The sequence below is a fragment of the Misgurnus anguillicaudatus genome, chromosome 16 (genome assembly GCF_027580225.2).
Source record: "Misgurnus anguillicaudatus chromosome 16, ASM2758022v2, whole genome shotgun sequence".
Lineage (NCBI taxonomy): Eukaryota > Metazoa > Chordata > Actinopteri > Cypriniformes > Cobitidae > Misgurnus > Misgurnus anguillicaudatus.
In genome coordinates, this window is record NC_073352.2 from 17,873,623 (window position 1) to 17,890,277 (window position 16,655).

The 16,655-nt window shown below is 37.7% G+C and overlaps 2 protein-coding genes across 9 annotated transcripts in view; one reads left to right on the forward strand and one right to left on the reverse strand.

Moving 5' to 3' along the window:
- The first annotated feature begins 3,792 nt into the window (after positions 1-3,792).
- Positions 3,793-8,944, forward strand: f9a (coagulation factor IXa). Of its 3 annotated transcripts, XM_073854226.1 has the most exons (9): positions 3,793-3,952; positions 4,107-4,282; positions 4,407-4,431; positions 4,647-4,760; positions 4,842-4,976; positions 5,198-5,502; positions 7,470-7,596; positions 7,759-8,261; positions 8,595-8,944. In XM_073854226.1, exons 1-9 carry the CDS (start codon positions 3,898-3,900, stop codon positions 8,601-8,603), a joined length of 1,449 nt encoding a protein of 482 aa, XP_073710327.1. In that variant the 5' UTR covers positions 3,793-3,897; the 3' UTR covers positions 8,604-8,944. The 3 variants fall into 3 exon arrangements, with proteins under 3 accessions (XP_073710327.1, XP_055033964.2, XP_055033965.2); XM_055177989.2 differs by having other exon boundaries at positions 7,759-8,944; XM_055177990.2 differs by having other exon boundaries at positions 3,800-3,952; positions 4,113-4,282; positions 7,759-8,944.
- An 814-nt stretch (positions 8,945-9,758) lies between these two features.
- The window catches only part of mcf2a (MCF.2 cell line derived transforming sequence a), a 28,127-nt gene continuing 21,230 nt past the window's right edge, over positions 9,759-16,655 (reverse strand). For 3 of the 6 annotated variants that reach the window (XM_073854223.1, XM_055177987.2, XM_073854225.1), the window contains 7 exons: positions 15,199-15,277; positions 15,042-15,105; positions 13,532-13,632; positions 13,308-13,420; positions 13,099-13,211; positions 12,905-13,008; positions 9,759-11,251 (listed from right to left, as the gene is read on the reverse strand). In XM_073854223.1, the coding sequence (XP_073710324.1) occupies positions 11,211-11,251; positions 12,905-13,008; positions 13,099-13,211; positions 13,308-13,420; positions 13,532-13,632; positions 15,042-15,105; positions 15,199-15,277 (615 nt within the window). In that variant the 3' untranslated portion in view covers positions 9,759-11,210. Of the gene's footprint in view, positions 11,252-12,904; positions 13,009-13,089; positions 13,212-13,307; positions 13,421-13,531; positions 13,633-14,170; positions 14,313-15,041; positions 15,106-15,198; positions 15,278-16,655 lie in introns of those variants that run through there. The other 3 variants (XM_073854224.1, XR_012357954.1, XR_012357955.1) reach the window with 3 other exon arrangements.

Genomic DNA, 16,655 nt, shown 5'->3' on the forward strand with positions numbered 1-16,655 from the left:
GCTCATTCTCCTCTGACCTCTAGCATCAACAAGGCATTTTCGCCCACAGGACTGCTGCATACTGGATGTTTTTCCCTTTACACACCATTCTTGGTTGTGCGTGAAAATCCCAGTAACTGAGCAGATTGTGAAATACTCCAATGGCACCAACAACCATGCCACGCTCAAAATTGCTTAAATCACCTTTCTTTCCCATTCTGACATTCAGTTTGGAGTTCAGGAGATTGTCTTGACCAGGACCACACCCCTAAATGCATTGAAGCAACTGCCATGTGATTGGTTGATTAGATAATTGAATTAATGAGAAAGTCAGTCTCTCTAGAAGGCAGAAACTCATAAGGAACTGAATCACAGTCAGTGTTGTCCTTAACTGTTTCAGATAACTCAAACTTAGCATGAGTTTAAGTAATCCAAAAGTGTCACATAACATGATGTTTCGAGCTCACATCCAGGCTCTTCCTCTTTGGTCTAAAGAAGAGCCTGTGTGCTCGAAACATCATATTATGTGAAAGTTCGTGATCAAATTTGAAAACTTTTGGAGCTTTGGTGTGCCAATCTTTACATACTGTATAACACAGCCCGCCAAGGCCACAATGCGGAGTGTGCTTGTTGTTCACGTATCTTAATAGCTCCTTATCTGTTCATCCTTTCTGTCTGCACAGCGAAAGTTACAGCCAAGAGGTTTCTGAAGCCAAAAATATGCTTGTACAAATGGCTCAGGGACTTTAATGAGCTACATGGGCTCTGTGCTGAGAGTTCCCAAGGCTGGGACCTTTGCGATCCGCTTTCTTCCCCAGTGTGAAGATGCTCTCCATAATTGATTACATTGAACAGGCCTCACATTTTTATCATCCACGGGAGTGGGCAGATAGGCTCTAATCTAATTCAAGATGCTTCCAATTCCCAACAGCATGCGGGGCAGGTGGAGAGACACACATCACTGCTGAAATCAATGGTGCTGGGTTATAAATCAGTTTGTGTTACAAGCTCACCAAACTTGATATTTCAAGCTAGCTACTTTAAAAAATGCAGTGGAAATACAATTAAACATGCCATTACCATGATGCCTTTTGCTACACATACTGAAAGTGTAATAACATATGGCTGTGAATTCAGTGTTAACTGGAGGTCAAACTTTTTCAAGTATTAAGTGCAGTAATTAAAAAGATTTTGAATGATGTGGTCATTCTTACTCGACCTCCTAGCTGTAGTAACAGTTTGTGGATTGCACCAAGAGCTGTTGTCATCCAAACCCCATCTCAGCAACGAAAACTCAGATTGATTGGCACTCATACTGCAAGATTGATGGCCAGTGTTAATTACATACAAATGAATAATTCAGCCCCATAATGGGTGGATGAAAACGAAAAGCCCGCAGTCGATAAATAAGTGCCACCTGAGAAGATAACCAATTCCCGGGGACCACTTACAGTATCATAGAGCACATTTATACCTGATATTAAGATGAATTTTGGTCGATCGTCTCACAAGTGGAAATCTCTTTTCCCCATTCGACTGCTTCTGTCCTGATTACTTCTAGGGGACGGTCTATGAGCAAGTCTTTAAAACATGAGTGGAACAAATGACAGGTTAAAGTTGACGCGCTCTAATATTATTTCAGACTACCACTACTTGTGTTGTTAAACATGCTTCAGCATTTTGTACATGTAAGAGCTTTCTCTGATATTTCAGAGCAATATTTTAGAGCAATCGATGAAAGCTTGCGCAACTTGAACTCGCAAAATAAAACAAAAATGAAACAAGACCAGGACCATTTTAAAACCAAAATGTGTTTTCAACTATCTTTGCATGTAATCGTAAAGTAATGTGCTCAAAATTTTTCATACCCTGTTTGCACCTTTAGCGTCATCCATTTGGGATTGACCAAAATGCATGTTAATACCAGATGTAAACAGGGCCATAGATTGGGCTACTCTCCAGCATGATGATTCGGGTCCCTGTCATTGCTGCCAAAAAAGTCCCATCTATGTAAAAATATACAGACGATAATGGTATTCTTAAAAACAGGTATACTTAAATGTATTTATTTGGCAGACGTTTCGTCCACAATGATGTGTTCACCTATCGAACTTGTGACCTTTGCACAGCTAACGTAATGATCTACAAATTGAGCTACAGGTGAATGTGTATTGCACATCCAATATCTTAACTAGAGTTATAATATGAGTTATCATATCTTTTCTAAGTCATAATGCCATTTTTGGATGCAATTGTTTAAAGAGTGAAGAGTTTAACCAGGCTAATGCCCCAGTTTATTTTAAAGGGGACGTATCATGTAAATCTGACTTTTTCCATGTTTAAGTGCTATAATTGGGTCCCCAGTGCTTCTATCAACTTAGAAAATGTGAAAAAGATCAACCCAGTAACTTAGTTTTGATAAACCATTCTCTGCAAGCATGTGAAAAATAGATCATTGAAATTTGGCTCCCCATGTGATGTCAGATGGAGATACCGCCCCTTAATCTGCACTATCCAACCATGACACTGCCATTTAGATCAGCTCATTTAAAGGATATTTTAAAGGACACACCCAAAACAGCACATTTTTGCTCACACCTACAAAGTGGCAATTTTAACATGCTATAATAAATTATATATGAGGTATTTTGAGCTAAAACGTCACATACGTACTCTGAGGACACTAAAGATTTATTTGACATCTTAAAAAAGTCTTGTGAAATGTCCTTTTTAATATATGGCTGTAGTTATCCTGGAACTGGCCCAGAAACACTAAGCGACACTGAATGTGAGGAGAATTGGGAAGTACACTGTGAAAAATAAGGTAAAAAGCTGTCACTGGGGCATACCCTTTAAAAAAGGTCCTAATATGTACCATTTAGGTACAAATATGTATCTTTGAACTACCAATATGGTCCTTTAAAGTACTAATATGCACTCTTTGGTGTACCTTTTTGAAAGGGTACTGTCCCAGTGACAACTTTTGTACCTTTATTTCTGAAAGTGTATATACAGTCATTTTGAGAAAAACATTAATTTTGTAATGTAATTAATTCCACCCCCTACTTTAATTGTTTTACTTCAATTAAACATCACATTTTTTTAATTAAAGCTTAAAAGAAGAAACATTGTAGATTATTTTTATAGCTTTCTTTGCTTATATTTATTTTGGCCATAGTTACATATTTATTTCGTGTTAGTTTATGTTTAGTAATAAATAATAGTGCTTAAAATCCCACAGGACAACCCACCCAGTTATTCACCAATATTTCAAATTCGTTTTCAAATTCCTTACAGTATGTAATTTACGTCATTGTTCATGAGTGAAGGCATGGGCGCCATCTTGTGGCGGTCTGGTTATAAGCACTGCGTTGCGCGTGTCTCCTTTTCATATACTTAAGTTTATTTAATATATGTATATTATTACATTAATACAATAATATATTTATTCGTTTTTATTTTCCCCTTTAAAAAAATAAAATAATAATTAGCGGTGCATCTGACTTGGTTCATGTTGAGGCTTTCATTTGCCTTTTTGCTGCAAAACATTGTTATTTTTTTATAATGCATGCATTTGAAACTTTAATGATACTTTGAAGTCAATTTGATTAAAATCTTAAGTTGAAAAGACATGTGGTGTTGGAGTGGTTGTTGACTATAAGAGAATAAATTAGCACAGATACAAAGTAAATACAAAGTACTTGACAAATACCAAATTCAATAGGCTACTAAAATAAAGTGAGGCTTTATTTGTGATGAATAACAAACAAAATAACTTTCTTTAGCTGTTATTTTGTATCTCTTACTGATGCAAAAATCTGTCAGTTTGGTAGCCTGGTGTACTTTGGAGTGTTGGCTCGTGTCATTTCTCGGCTCACTGTGGAATAACAAAGGACTGAATTTGGTTTGACCTACAGTATGGCTTCATTTATTCTTGTCATTGTCACATACATTCTGCTACCATCATTTGGAGGTAAGACTTACAAACATTTGTTTCAGACTTGAAAAAAAACAAAGAAATGTCAGGCGTTAGCTTTCTGACTCTAAAGAATGATAAATACATTTTAGTACTTCTTACATAGTTTCAGTAGTTCTTCTGTAATTCTCCTTAAAACCTTCACCTGAAGCCCCAGGTGCAGTGTTTATAGAGGAAGAGAAAGCAGACAGTATTCTGTGGAGGCGCAGACGGGCAAACACGGGGCTGTTTGAGGAGTTACTCCAGGGAAATGTGGAGAGAGAGTGTATAGAGGAGAAGTGTACCCTGGAAGAGGCCAGAGAGGCTTTTGAAAATAATGAAAAGACAGTGAGTACACAAGTTAAGGGTTACTTTTTGTCCTCTTAATGTAATATACATGATGGTGGCAAAAAAAAAAGAGTTTATAAACAGAAACTTGAGTTTTTCTCACTTTACTCTTTACTTTTTTTAGATGGCGTTTTGGGCAAGTTATGTGGGCAAGTTCTTGTTTAATCATTTACTGTTGTATTTGTTTAAACTCAATAATGGAGACAGTGAACGCATGTTTACTCAAGGGGACAAGATTAATCAATAAATGTTATTAAATTTTGGTTTCAATCTGTTATTAATTTAGCAAATTCAATAGTTTAATTAAAAAACAGTATTCAAGTTTCAAATGCATAAAATGGTAAAAAAATATTTTGTCTGTTAGATGGGGACCAGTGTAAATCAACACCCTGTCAGAATAGAGGCACATGTGAGGACCAGATGGGCACATACACCTGTAACTGCCGACCGGGCTTTGTCGGCAAAAACTGTGAAATAGGTCAGAAAAGATCTCGTGCAGGGTCACCTTGTTTAGTAAATAACCAAAGATAACCAAACAGATGTTTGTGTTGTTTCTAAGTGACTGCCAGACAGTGTGCCATTGATAATGGAGGCTGTGAACATTTTTGTGTTCTGCTGGAGTTTGGTGAAGCAGAATGTCAGTGTGCATCTGGTTACGCACTCATAGAAGACGGTTTCAGCTGTGACCCCATAGGTGATATAGTTATCTTTTCTTGGTAAATATGGTAATATGGTAAGTTATTGTGGTTTAAAATCATTAGTTAACAGATCCCACATAGTTTAATATTTTGTATCTAATGCAGTGAAATATACATTTTGAAGTGCCTAAATAATTTTGGTGCCATTGTAAAACTTTTCCATAGTCTAAAAACAATGCAACTTTAATCTTGTTTGTGTGTTTGTCTGTGTTGCTAGTCAAGTTTTCCTGTGGCAGAACAATCAAAACAGCCATGAGATCATTTGTTAAAGGCTTCACTCCTACAGTAAACACAACCGCACAGTCTTCCAACAGGACAGTTGCATCCGCATCTGGAATGTCCAAAACAGATAATCGGAGCAGCTCAGCTTCTACACAAAAAGAAACAAAGTTGCCATCTTTTAGTAAACTTCCTAAATGGAATCTGGATGACGACTTGATATCTTCCATACCAACAGAAAGTCAACAAAAAAACAGAATTGTTGGTGGCAATCCAGCTTCACCTGGAGAAATCCCTTGGCAGGTATGGCAGTGTGAATTTTAGGTCTATTAACTGTAAATGCCTTTCTCACATCATCTAAATTATCAACAGTAAATTATGCAGTCACTGGCACATCTACATCAATTAATGTTGAGTGTAACTAGTTACTAAGTAGTTAGTTACTGTAATTTAATTACTTTTCCCTTGAAAAAGTAAAGTAAGTGATTACTCTTATTTTTTCTGGTATTTAAAGGAACAGTATGTAGGATTGTGGCCAAAAGTGGTATTGCAATCACAAAACTTGTGGCTAAAACTGGTACTGCAATCACACAACTGGTGGCCAATACACAAAATGAAAACATAAACATCAGTTGAGGGCTGCAACTCCACTTTTTAAATGACAATATCCTGGCCAGACCACTGTTGTGAGTGATATAAGTATTTGAAATGAAAATTATTTCTTAATGTCTAGTGACATATTAAAGCCATTTTATTATTAATTGATATAAATTTCTTACATACTGTTCCTTTAATTACAGTTACTTCTGAACTAAATACTGTATATAGACTGTATATACAGTAGAATAATTATGCATACTGTAATACAATATTCGATTTAACATTAAATGTTATGACACGTGTCAAGAACATGAAGGAAATTTTATGCCCATTTATGACAACTGTCATTAAGTGTCATTTGTTCAATTATGTCATTTTTAATGCAAAGATGACACTGTTTGAAATGTCTTTGTTATGACAACTTGACATAAACAAGTACATCATAACTTGTCATAAATCTGCCATAAACATGACATAGCAGAATAATTATCAAACTTAAAAAAACTACCTAGCTTTATGGGTTAGCATTACATTAACTGTCATTTAAATGTGATTAAGTGTTAATACTCTGTCAAATAATTTTAAATACCTCAACAAAATGCAACAGACACATCAAAATATTATACTAAACTTTATATATGTGCACAATACATAAAAAACTGACAACTAACAGAACTTGTTCTTCCTCACACAGAGGGTTCTGAAACTTTCTGACATAGAAGAAAAAAAATATTTAATTAATTAATTAAATGTAATTAACTGTTTTTGTAGCAATGTGGATCCAACGCTGCTGGGCTTAACCCATTATTGTACCGTTTTCATTTAATTTTAGATGAATCGGTCTCCAAATGCAATAAAATATAATGTAATACATTTTAATAATAATAATTATTATTATTGTTATTATTATTATTATTATTATTATTATTGGATGATTGATTTTATTTCTCTAACACCTGGAGGAAACCCATAAAAACACATTATGAACTGAAGAATATTCATCATGCTGTTATAAAACTATTTGACAGAGTATTAACACTTAATGACATTTAATGACAAATTATATTTGTACCACTCTAGTTGAGGTCAAGAAAAATATTCCTGACGCTGCTATAAAACTATTTGACAAAGTATTAATACTTAATGACATTTTAATATTAATTTTAATTTGTATCACTGGTAAAAAATGGTCAGTTATGTTGTCATGGTAATGTCAAGTTGTCATGACAAGTTATGATGTATTGGTTAATATCAAGTTGTCATTACAAAGACATCTCAAACAATGTCATTTTTGCATTAAAAATGCCATAATTAAACGAATGACACTATAACGAAAACGTGCATAAAATCTCTTTGATGTTCATGACACGTGTATTAATATAACGTAGTTAATAATTAGTTAATTGCGAGAATTGGACCCTAAAGGGGGACCAAAATAATTTATGTACTTTTATATTATTTATTCAAGCCATTTAAAGCCTATCCTTGTAACATTTACTACAGTTATTTAATTACACTTACTACAGTTATTTAATTGCATTATTGAATATGTAATTAGTAACTAGTAACTAATAACGTTTTTGAGTAACTTACCCAACACTCATCAAACCAAGCTGTTTATGGACCCCAAAATAATGTACTTTTTCACAGTTGAGACTGTTGATCTCTAGGTGGCGCTGGTGGCCCGCTCAACTCAGCAAGTGTTTTGTGGCGGCTCCATATTGAGTGAGCTTTGGGTCATTACAGCTGCCCACTGCCTGGTGGGGAAGCAGAATGGATCGTTCTTTATCAGAGTTGGTATGACCCCACAAATCACCTTAAAATGAAAACATGTATCACACACATGTAAAATCATACTACTACATAATGTATAGCGTTACTGGTGAATAAATGTCCTCCTCAGAGTTCTAGTGTAAAATTGATCTAAGGATCAGTATTAATCCACACCGTGTTTCACAGGTGAGCATGACATCAACAAAATTGAGGTTACGGAGCAGAATCTAAACGTGAGCCGTTCTATCTCCCATCCTCGTTATATACCCAAATTAAGCCTCTACAATCACGACATTGCCTTGTTGCGACTACGCACCCCCATTCGGTTTACTCAGATGGTACGGCCGATCTGTCTGGGGCCCATGAGCTTCACCAACTTTCTGCTTCAGTCTGGATCTCTGGCTCTTGTTAGCGGCTGGGGCCGCCTGCGCCACCAAGGACGGACTTCAGTGGTTTTACAAAAGGTTGAGCTGCCCTATGTGGACAGAACAGTGTGCATGGAAAGCAGCAGTGATCCGATTACATATTTTATGTTCTGTTCTGGCTACTCTGACACTCCTAGGGATGCGTGTCAAGGGGACAGTGGAGGACCCCATGCTATGCGTTACCATAACACTTGGTTTCTAACAGGTATTGTTAGCTGGGGAGAGGAATGTGCCAAGAAAGGAAAGTATGGTGTGTACACGCAGGTTGGTAACTATTACCGGTGGATACAGCATGTCATTGGTGTTACTAAAGAAACACTACTTGAAAATGTGGACCAGTAATCTAATAATGAATCTATTAATAACACTGTTATTTTTAAGAGTGTAACAGATGATAATATAATTTCCAACTATCCCTTTGTGCCCTGGCTGGCCATGAAATTTCAATACAGAGGTTTGTCAATTATTCATGACATATTTTTTTCTTATTTTCTAATGAAAGAGGGATAAATAGATTGGATTTCTATTCCATGTTGGTAGAGGATTAAAACATGGATCTTGTGTGAGGAAGGATAACTCAATTTCTCATTCTGACAGCAAGAATAAAGCAGCCCCTTAGCTTTGAACCGTCACTGTCTTCAAAGGAAAAGTGGGGATTTGTGGGAAGAAACTGACGCTGGAAACCTCCTGAAGATTTCAACAGCATCTCAAAAAGACTCGTGCCCCAGTTTTAAAAATCACTGGATCTAACAAGCACTGGGGACATCCGATCGCTTACATCTTGCTTGTGAAAGGACTAATCTTTTCATCACTCGGAGTGAGCATCTTGGATATACCAATACAAATGCTTATATGATATATTAAGGAACAAAATGTACATTCACATAACAACAAAATGATTTTGAATTGGGTTTTTGAAACCAACATATAAAACCATAAAGAAAACATATTGACTGGACTCAAAATCTTTAATATAGCCCTTAAAAAAGTTTCCCATATTATGCCATATTCACAAACTCACGAAGAGTTCTCCTAAACAGCAGTAAAAGTTTTTAGGTATAAGAGTTTTTCTTCAAACCTGGATGGATGTCAGCAAGCTTACAACACTTACCTAAAGGATTATTAGGAACACCTGTACAATTTCTCATTAATGCAATGGTGTAATGGATGTTTTCTTGGCACACTTTAGACCCCTTAGTGCAAATTGGGCATCTTTTAAATGCCACGGCCTACCTGAGCATTGTTTCTGACCATGTCCATCCCTTCATGACCACCATGTATCCATCCTCTGATGGCTACTTCCAGCAGGATAATGCACCATGTCACAAAGCTCGAATCATTTCAAATTGGTTTCTTGAACATGACAATTAGTTCACTGTACTAAAATGACCCCCACAGTCACCAGATCTCAATTCAATAGAGCATCTTTGGGACGTGGTGGAACGGGAGCTTTGTGCCATGGATGTACATCCCACAAATCTCCATCAACTGCAAGATGCTATCCTATTAATATGGGCCAACATTTCTAAAGAATGCTTTCAGCACCTTGTTGAATCAATGCCAAGGCAGTTCTGAAGGCGAAAGGGGGTCAAACACAGTATTAGTATGGTGTTCCTAATAATCCTTTAGGTGAGTGTATATGCCTAAAATTTGTGATGACATGCCCGTTATTTTTCCATTATTGCACCCATATAGTTTCTTGTTTTGTGAATACAGCCCCAGGTCTCTAACCATCCTAGAGAAAAGTAGAGTTTCTGCTGATTAAGCTATTATTACTATTAAAGTATTTTAATAAAAATGTATTCTTTCAATTTCAACAGGCTGTACAAATTCAGACATTGAATATTGTTACAATACTGTACAGGACATTCTCTCAAAAAAGAATCATTTAAAAGCCAGACCTCTACCAAAAGCAATAAATAAATGCTCTTAGACATTAACATGAATAAGTACAAACATGCATCTGACAGTATGTATGGATGGTTCAAGAACAAGTTGTGGTATACTTTTCATTCAAAGTCATGATTTTGGGGCATAGGTGGCTCCATGAAGGGAACAACTTGATAGCAAAATAAATAAATGAATAAATGAATAGCATAAGAGATATGGACACCAGAGCGTTTCCTGCTGCTTCTCGCAGCTCATTTTCACTTCAAACGCTGGCATATCAAAGTCAGGCTTCCAACCGGGAGCCTGATTTTAAGTAATAAATTTATATAAGGCTGCAATCAATTTTTCATTAAGCATTCAAAACACTGGCTAGATTTAATGTTTTCTGTATGATCAGCTCTCTTAATAAAAAACTGCTGTGATTTTGCAGTCATACTTTGCCGGAAACACACATCTCCACCTTAAAAAATGATTTTTGTAAGTGCTCATTTCCATTTGTGGCCCCAAAGTCAACATTCACATTCTTAGCCCACGGGCCATTGAGCTGGCAGAGAAGATTCTGCATGTCAAGTGCCCAACTGAAGTTTTGCAGAAGTTACTGAAAAGAGATACGATTTGCCTGCATGCTAAATTCATCTGGTTTAAAGCTGTAGAGAGATGCAAAAGGCCACAAAGTAAATTCATGTGCCCTGGATAAAGTGCTTATAAAGAATATTTTTGAGGTAATAGAAGCTAGTGCACAAATGCTGTTGAGCAAAACCTGCATGAAATCACTAGGAATAGGAGACGTTATGGCACTACACGGTTTGGCATTGAAGCTCACAGGGAGAGCTTTTTCTGTTATAAATATGTCAACAATAACAATACATGATACATAACATAACAAATAAATGTAAAAAATTCAAGTTTTTACAAACAAGATGCTCCATAGGCCCATAAGAGTTCACTGTCAACACAGCAGCGGTGGGTTTTTTTTCAGGCCTTAAAAAACAATTGATAAGTCTACAGGGACATTCCCAAAGAAGTCAGGAGGACTGAAGTGTTCAGGCAGAGGAAAGATCTTTAAGAGCGCTCTCTAGGAATTCTGGATGGAGCGGACCATCCTCACATTTATGATTGGAAATATAAAAAACAGCTGTGATGCATTTTGATGCACCTGTCCATGAGGATCCAGTACACTGTAAGAACATTGAAATATTGAGAATATCATCCAGCCGTTCAGATCTGAATCCATGAAGTTCACAATGATGTAGTCACATACAATCTGATTCACTAGAGTTAATGTGTGTATGCGAAGGTTCAAGACAGCGCTGAATAAGTCCTTTATGGTGAGCTGAGCTTTCGTGTTTTTTGATTCCCTGGGTCTGCAGAAAAGATGTGCCAATATGATCATCACAAGGAGAAACAAACACATAATCTGAAAATCATAACTATCAGACAACTATATTTAACAGGTATAGATAGAATATAGTGCCGGTTAATAGGGCCAGTGTCGCGTGGCATCAGATTGGCAGGGGTCTGCGCTGAGAGCCCACGGTTGACGAAAAACCAGAACTGATATAGTTAAATGAAAAGTGCTTGTGTCAATAATATAATAAAGTAGAATTGATGATTTAGGATTATATAAATAGCACAATTAAGTTATATAATAAGTTAAGAAATAATTTGATTTGGTTACTACTATCTGTAGCTAGTAATGAGGTACACTTATTGCTTGCCATTTGAGACCTATTTGTTTTTATTAAAGGGACATTCCACTTTTTTTGAAAATATGCTCGTTTTCCAGCTCCCCTAGAGTTAAACATTAGATTTTTACCATTTTGGAATCAATTCAACAGATTTTCGGTGTCATGAGCAATTCGGTCCCCCTGGCAATACTGCCCCCTTAGGACCCCCGCGTGATTCCATTGGCTGAAAAAACTCCTCATTGGTAGTTTTCTTAGCGCCTTATTACAATTCCTACAAAATCGCGTTATGATTTATGTAGTTAGAACGATTTTGAAATTACAATTGATGTCTGTTAAATAATATGTTTCATATATATATATAAATGAGGCTATAGGTGGGAGATCTACACATTGCTTGTGTTATTTTATTATTTAGATTATTATACTGTACCCTTTCCACTTTTGTACTGTGTAAGGTTAATAAATTACTTATACAAAACATGATTATTACATAGTGGATTCACACATTAAAATAATAATTTATAAGCCATGATAACTACACTTTTACTATTAAAAAAATACATTTCGTAAGGTATGTTAATAATTTACAAAAATAAAAGTATTGTTTTGGTAAAGCAGATGATGACACAAAAGTACTGACGTGTCTGCGACACGAATATTAGTTTATTATATTATTTTTTGTTAACTTTTTTAAAAAAAAATTGTATGCTTCTTTTTTGTACAACGTAATTAGCTTGCTAGACCGCTAACGCAGACGAGATATCGCAATGACAAATTTTTGAACAGGCATTAGTGCTAGGTACCAATTGGGGTCCTAGGGGGACAGATTCGCTCATGACACCTGGACTGGCAGTACCACTTCCAGCACAGGTCAGCACAATCCATCAAATCTAATTAGACCATTAGCATCGCGCCTAAAAAAATAACCAAATAGTTTCGATATTTTTCCTGTTTAAAACTTGACTTTTCTGTAGTTACATCGTGTACTAAGACAGACGGAAAATTAAAAGTTGCCCCCGCCATTAAAAGTAACCAAGGGGACTATTTTTGGGAGCTGCGTAATATCACTACGCCTGCTGCAGCCATGTTATGGCAGCAAAGTCCTTGATTATTACGCCAAAATGAGAGTATAGATCCTAGCCATATCGATCTGGAAAATCGCAACTTTTAATTTTCCGTCATTCACAGTACACGATGTAACTACAGAACAGTCAAGTTTTAAATAGAAAAAATATCGAAACACTTTGGTTATTTTTGAGCGCAATGCTAATGGTCTAATTATATTTCAGGATTTCACCGACAGGATTTCTGAAGCAGCTGGTCTCTCACCTACTAGCCTGCTGGAGTGATTTTTGATGCCATCTCCCAGGATGCCTTGAAGGTTGGCAGAAGGAATTCTGCCTTCCTGTCTACGACTCAGATTCTTTACCAGCCTGTAAAAGTACCAGACTAATTCATACTAAACCCTACATAGAGTATATGCACCATCTGCTAGTTGCCTGGAACCCACATACATCACTCACCACTGGCCATCGATCTCCACATGTTGCAGTTGTATGACATCACCACATTTAATGATCAAATGATCCGACCCGTTTTTCCGCCAATTGACGAAAGCTCTGTATCTGCCTGGTACCTAAAGCAAACAGAAAGAAATGGAAAATCTGCTAAAGAGAAGTGTGCCTTTGTCAAGTCACGCTTGACGCCAGTGATAAAGATGTACGGCTCTCACCAGACGGGCAGCGTCTTCCTCCTCGGTGTCAGATGGATTAGAGAGGCCATTTGCTCCACTCCAGTCCTCCAGACCTTCACAGATATCTACAGAATAGGGTGCACCCGGCCAGCCTACAGTATTACGCACATGCATGTTTCATTGTAAATAATTAATTTATCTAATATATTTATGATATCAGTTCATAACATAAGTAAGTGTGTATATGCGAGTGTAATACGCACTGCGTCTGTTGGGCTGGAGCTTGTTGGAGCAACTGAGCGGGTCTGGACTGCTCTGACCCGACTCACTCCCCTCCGAGCTGACTGACGCTCTGGGCTGCTTGCTGTGTGATGAGAAAAATAGTCAATAAAGATTCACACGTCTGTACTTACACAAATCATACATGACACACCATCAGCTCGGCATAAACCATGTAAAAAGCTGGCAGATATGGAAAGATGGCAGCCTAATTCAGCAGGGGCGTAGCAACCATCATAACAGACGTGATTTAAGCGGAAAAAGTTTATAATGTGCCCCCCTAACATTTTTCAGATTGTTCCTATGCCTCTGCATTTCAGCATAAAGACATGCTGATTAAAATGAAGTGAAAATTAGGAGATTTGTGGAGATACTTTTTAAGAACCTGAGCTATATCAAGTTTTTCATCAAAGCATTGTTGAACAGCCAAAACAATGAAGTCAAACCAAACTGTTGTTCATTTTTGTTTGCATTTCATGCAAACTGATGCAGAAATGGGGTTGCAAAGCCTTTCCCTATTCTACATATGAGCAGGGCACTGAGGTGGGGTATGCGATGATGGTTTGGCAGCCCGGTATATGACGGAGCACAGATCGGAGAGACCCCTCTCCCGCCTGCTTTACCACTGAGCGTCACTGTCGCTGAGAGGGGCGAGTGAGGCATGGGCTCCGAGCACGAAGACACACACACACGCCCCCCGACAGGGACACAAGGTCCAGGCGGGGCAGGCAGCCTTTAAGGACGCCACGGGGAGGCCGCACGGCCCTGCAGAATGACAGGCAACCATACACAGCGACTTCATCCTCCATCATCATCATCAGAAATGTATTACACTTTATACCCATGTATCAGTGTATTGGTTTCATACAGGCCAGTATAAAATAGACTTACACACAGGGTCCAAAATTAACATGCAAAACGAAAGGGCGAGTAATTTGGATGATTGCAACACCGCATTAAAGTCAAATTGTAAAAATGTATGAACAGTAAATGATGCGAGTGTCTAAACCCAACACAATTCATAATTGAATAAACTTCAAGTCAACTTCCAGAGCTTCATTTGGTGACACTTGTGTGAAAGATTCTCAATATTAAGCCACCAAAATTGTATACTGTAGGAAATAAAATTACTTATTTGTCACCAGTGACATAAAGAATCTTTTACAGTTTGATGCTGTAAGTTAAAGTGATATATCTGTGCTGTTCGTCACAATAATTTATGTCTAATAGCCTTGGAAGGTGCAGCAAACAGTTAATTTTGGACCCTTCTTACATATAATATGCACACATTGCTAAAGCAGGAAGTACAAAAGCAGAGTTCTGAAGCTGTGGGTGGGTTACTAAAAAGAAAAGTATCTGGTATTACAGATTTAATACAGCTAAAAGCTTGTATAAGCCAAAGGGTCAGTCAGGGAGAGAGAAATTGGCCATGTTGAGGGTTCAATCAGAGATTTTATGGGGGCGGAGGTTTAATGTTTGGCAGTGGATTCTTACCTCAGTGAATGGGGCGGAGATAGCTGCATCTGCTCTGAGACTGCAGCGGAATGACACAACTCCTCTGGACCAATGAGAAAAGACGGCAGCAGATTATTCGTAGTGCACATGGGCCAAAAATAAAAGGCACATTCATTTGTGGGAAACGTATTGAGACCTTTGAGTTGTTTCTGCTGGTTGGTCAGGATCCTTCTGATCTCGTTCAGCCAGGTAATCTTTACCTCCACCGTGGGTGCCTGTGAGAGAGGTAAATCGGGTTTGAAGTTTTTGTATAACCAGGATATATACATAATACAAATAAGTTAATGCCCTTAAAGGTGCATTGTGTAACTTTAAGAAGGATCTTTTGACAGAAATGCAATAAAATCTACATGGATAAATATATTATCAGTGGTGTATAAAGACCTTACATAATGAACTGAATTGTTTTTATTACCTTAGAATGAGCCGTTTTTTTACATACACTGCAGGTCCCTTTACATGGAAGTCGCCGTCATTTTTTCACAGTGGCCCTAAACGGACAAACTCTTCTATGGTGCGAGCTTCGTCCCTACGTTGTCTCAGACGACAAATGTTTGTCCTGTGGTAACTACCGTAGCTTTTCTTTGCGTTTTGAATTGAGGTTGGTTGCAATTCCCAATCTTACCACTAGATGCTGCTGAAAACCCATACCACACATTTAACGGAACAGTTCACCTACAAATAAAAATTGTGACTCAACCTCATCCATGTTAGCGTAACCGTGCATTCACACCAGACGTGGAAGAGGCGGCAAAACCGCGCTATTCAAGCGTAGTTGTACGCTTGAACATTTTGAGTTTACTTGCTTCAAAATTCTAGTCATTCGAGAGTCGCGTCATGGGAGGGTCTTATATTGCTTAAATTAAGTAAACTTACCAGATTGTTCCACCTCCTTGTCTTCTTCCAAACACAATTCTTTTAATTCCTGTAAAAGTACGAAGATGTCTCGTGTAGCAATTATGATTGTCCTCCATTGTTGTTTTGTTTTTCTGCCTCCGCTCGCTTCCTGTAAACACGTCACTGCTAGTGCAAGCTCCTGATTGGTTAACGCGGTGCGAAAATCTGCCAAAGTTCAGATTTTTCAACTTGCGCAGATCACGGAGCAATGCTCAATTCCCGCGGATACGCACCGCGCCTTCCACGCGTTCTGCGCCATTCACGCTTACCGTGCCGTACAATGCCTATTTGCGTCTTTGCATTGACTTAACATGTAAATCACTCAAGTCACGCTTGCCGCCTCTTTCCCGTCTGGTGTGAAAACACCATAAAGACTTGTGACATAGCTAATGCAATGTGCACACCGCCAGTGACTTTGTCGCTGTGTGTCACTAGTCTATTTCAATAAGATTGTAAGGAGGTAACTAATGGGAGATGGATGACATGAAATCCACTGCTTCACTTCCATTAGAAGTTGCTCCTGAAAGTTGCTAATCATTTGCATAAAGTAAAACTTATCTTAACTTTGTTGTGCATCTGGACACACCCACTTCCTGTTGCCAACTATCATTGTCTCTGGAAGTCAGCAAGCTTTCACTACAATGTACAAGATTGAGTCGTCTGCAGTTGCTAGTCAATGGCGGTGTGCACGCAGTA

Bases quoted from the DNA above. Each gene is read 5' to 3' on its own strand.
- f9a (XM_055177989.2), top strand. From the start codon at position 3,898: ATGGCTTCATTTATTCTTGTCATTGTCACATACATTCTGCTACCATCA. The intron at 3,953-4,106 runs GTAAGACTTACA...CTTCACCTGAAG, and splicing joins TCTGCTACCATCATTTGGAG to CCCCAGGTGCAGTGTTTATA. The intron at 7,597-7,758 runs GTATGACCCCAC...CGTGTTTCACAG, and splicing joins ATCGTTCTTTATCAGAGTTG to GTGAGCATGACATCAACAAA.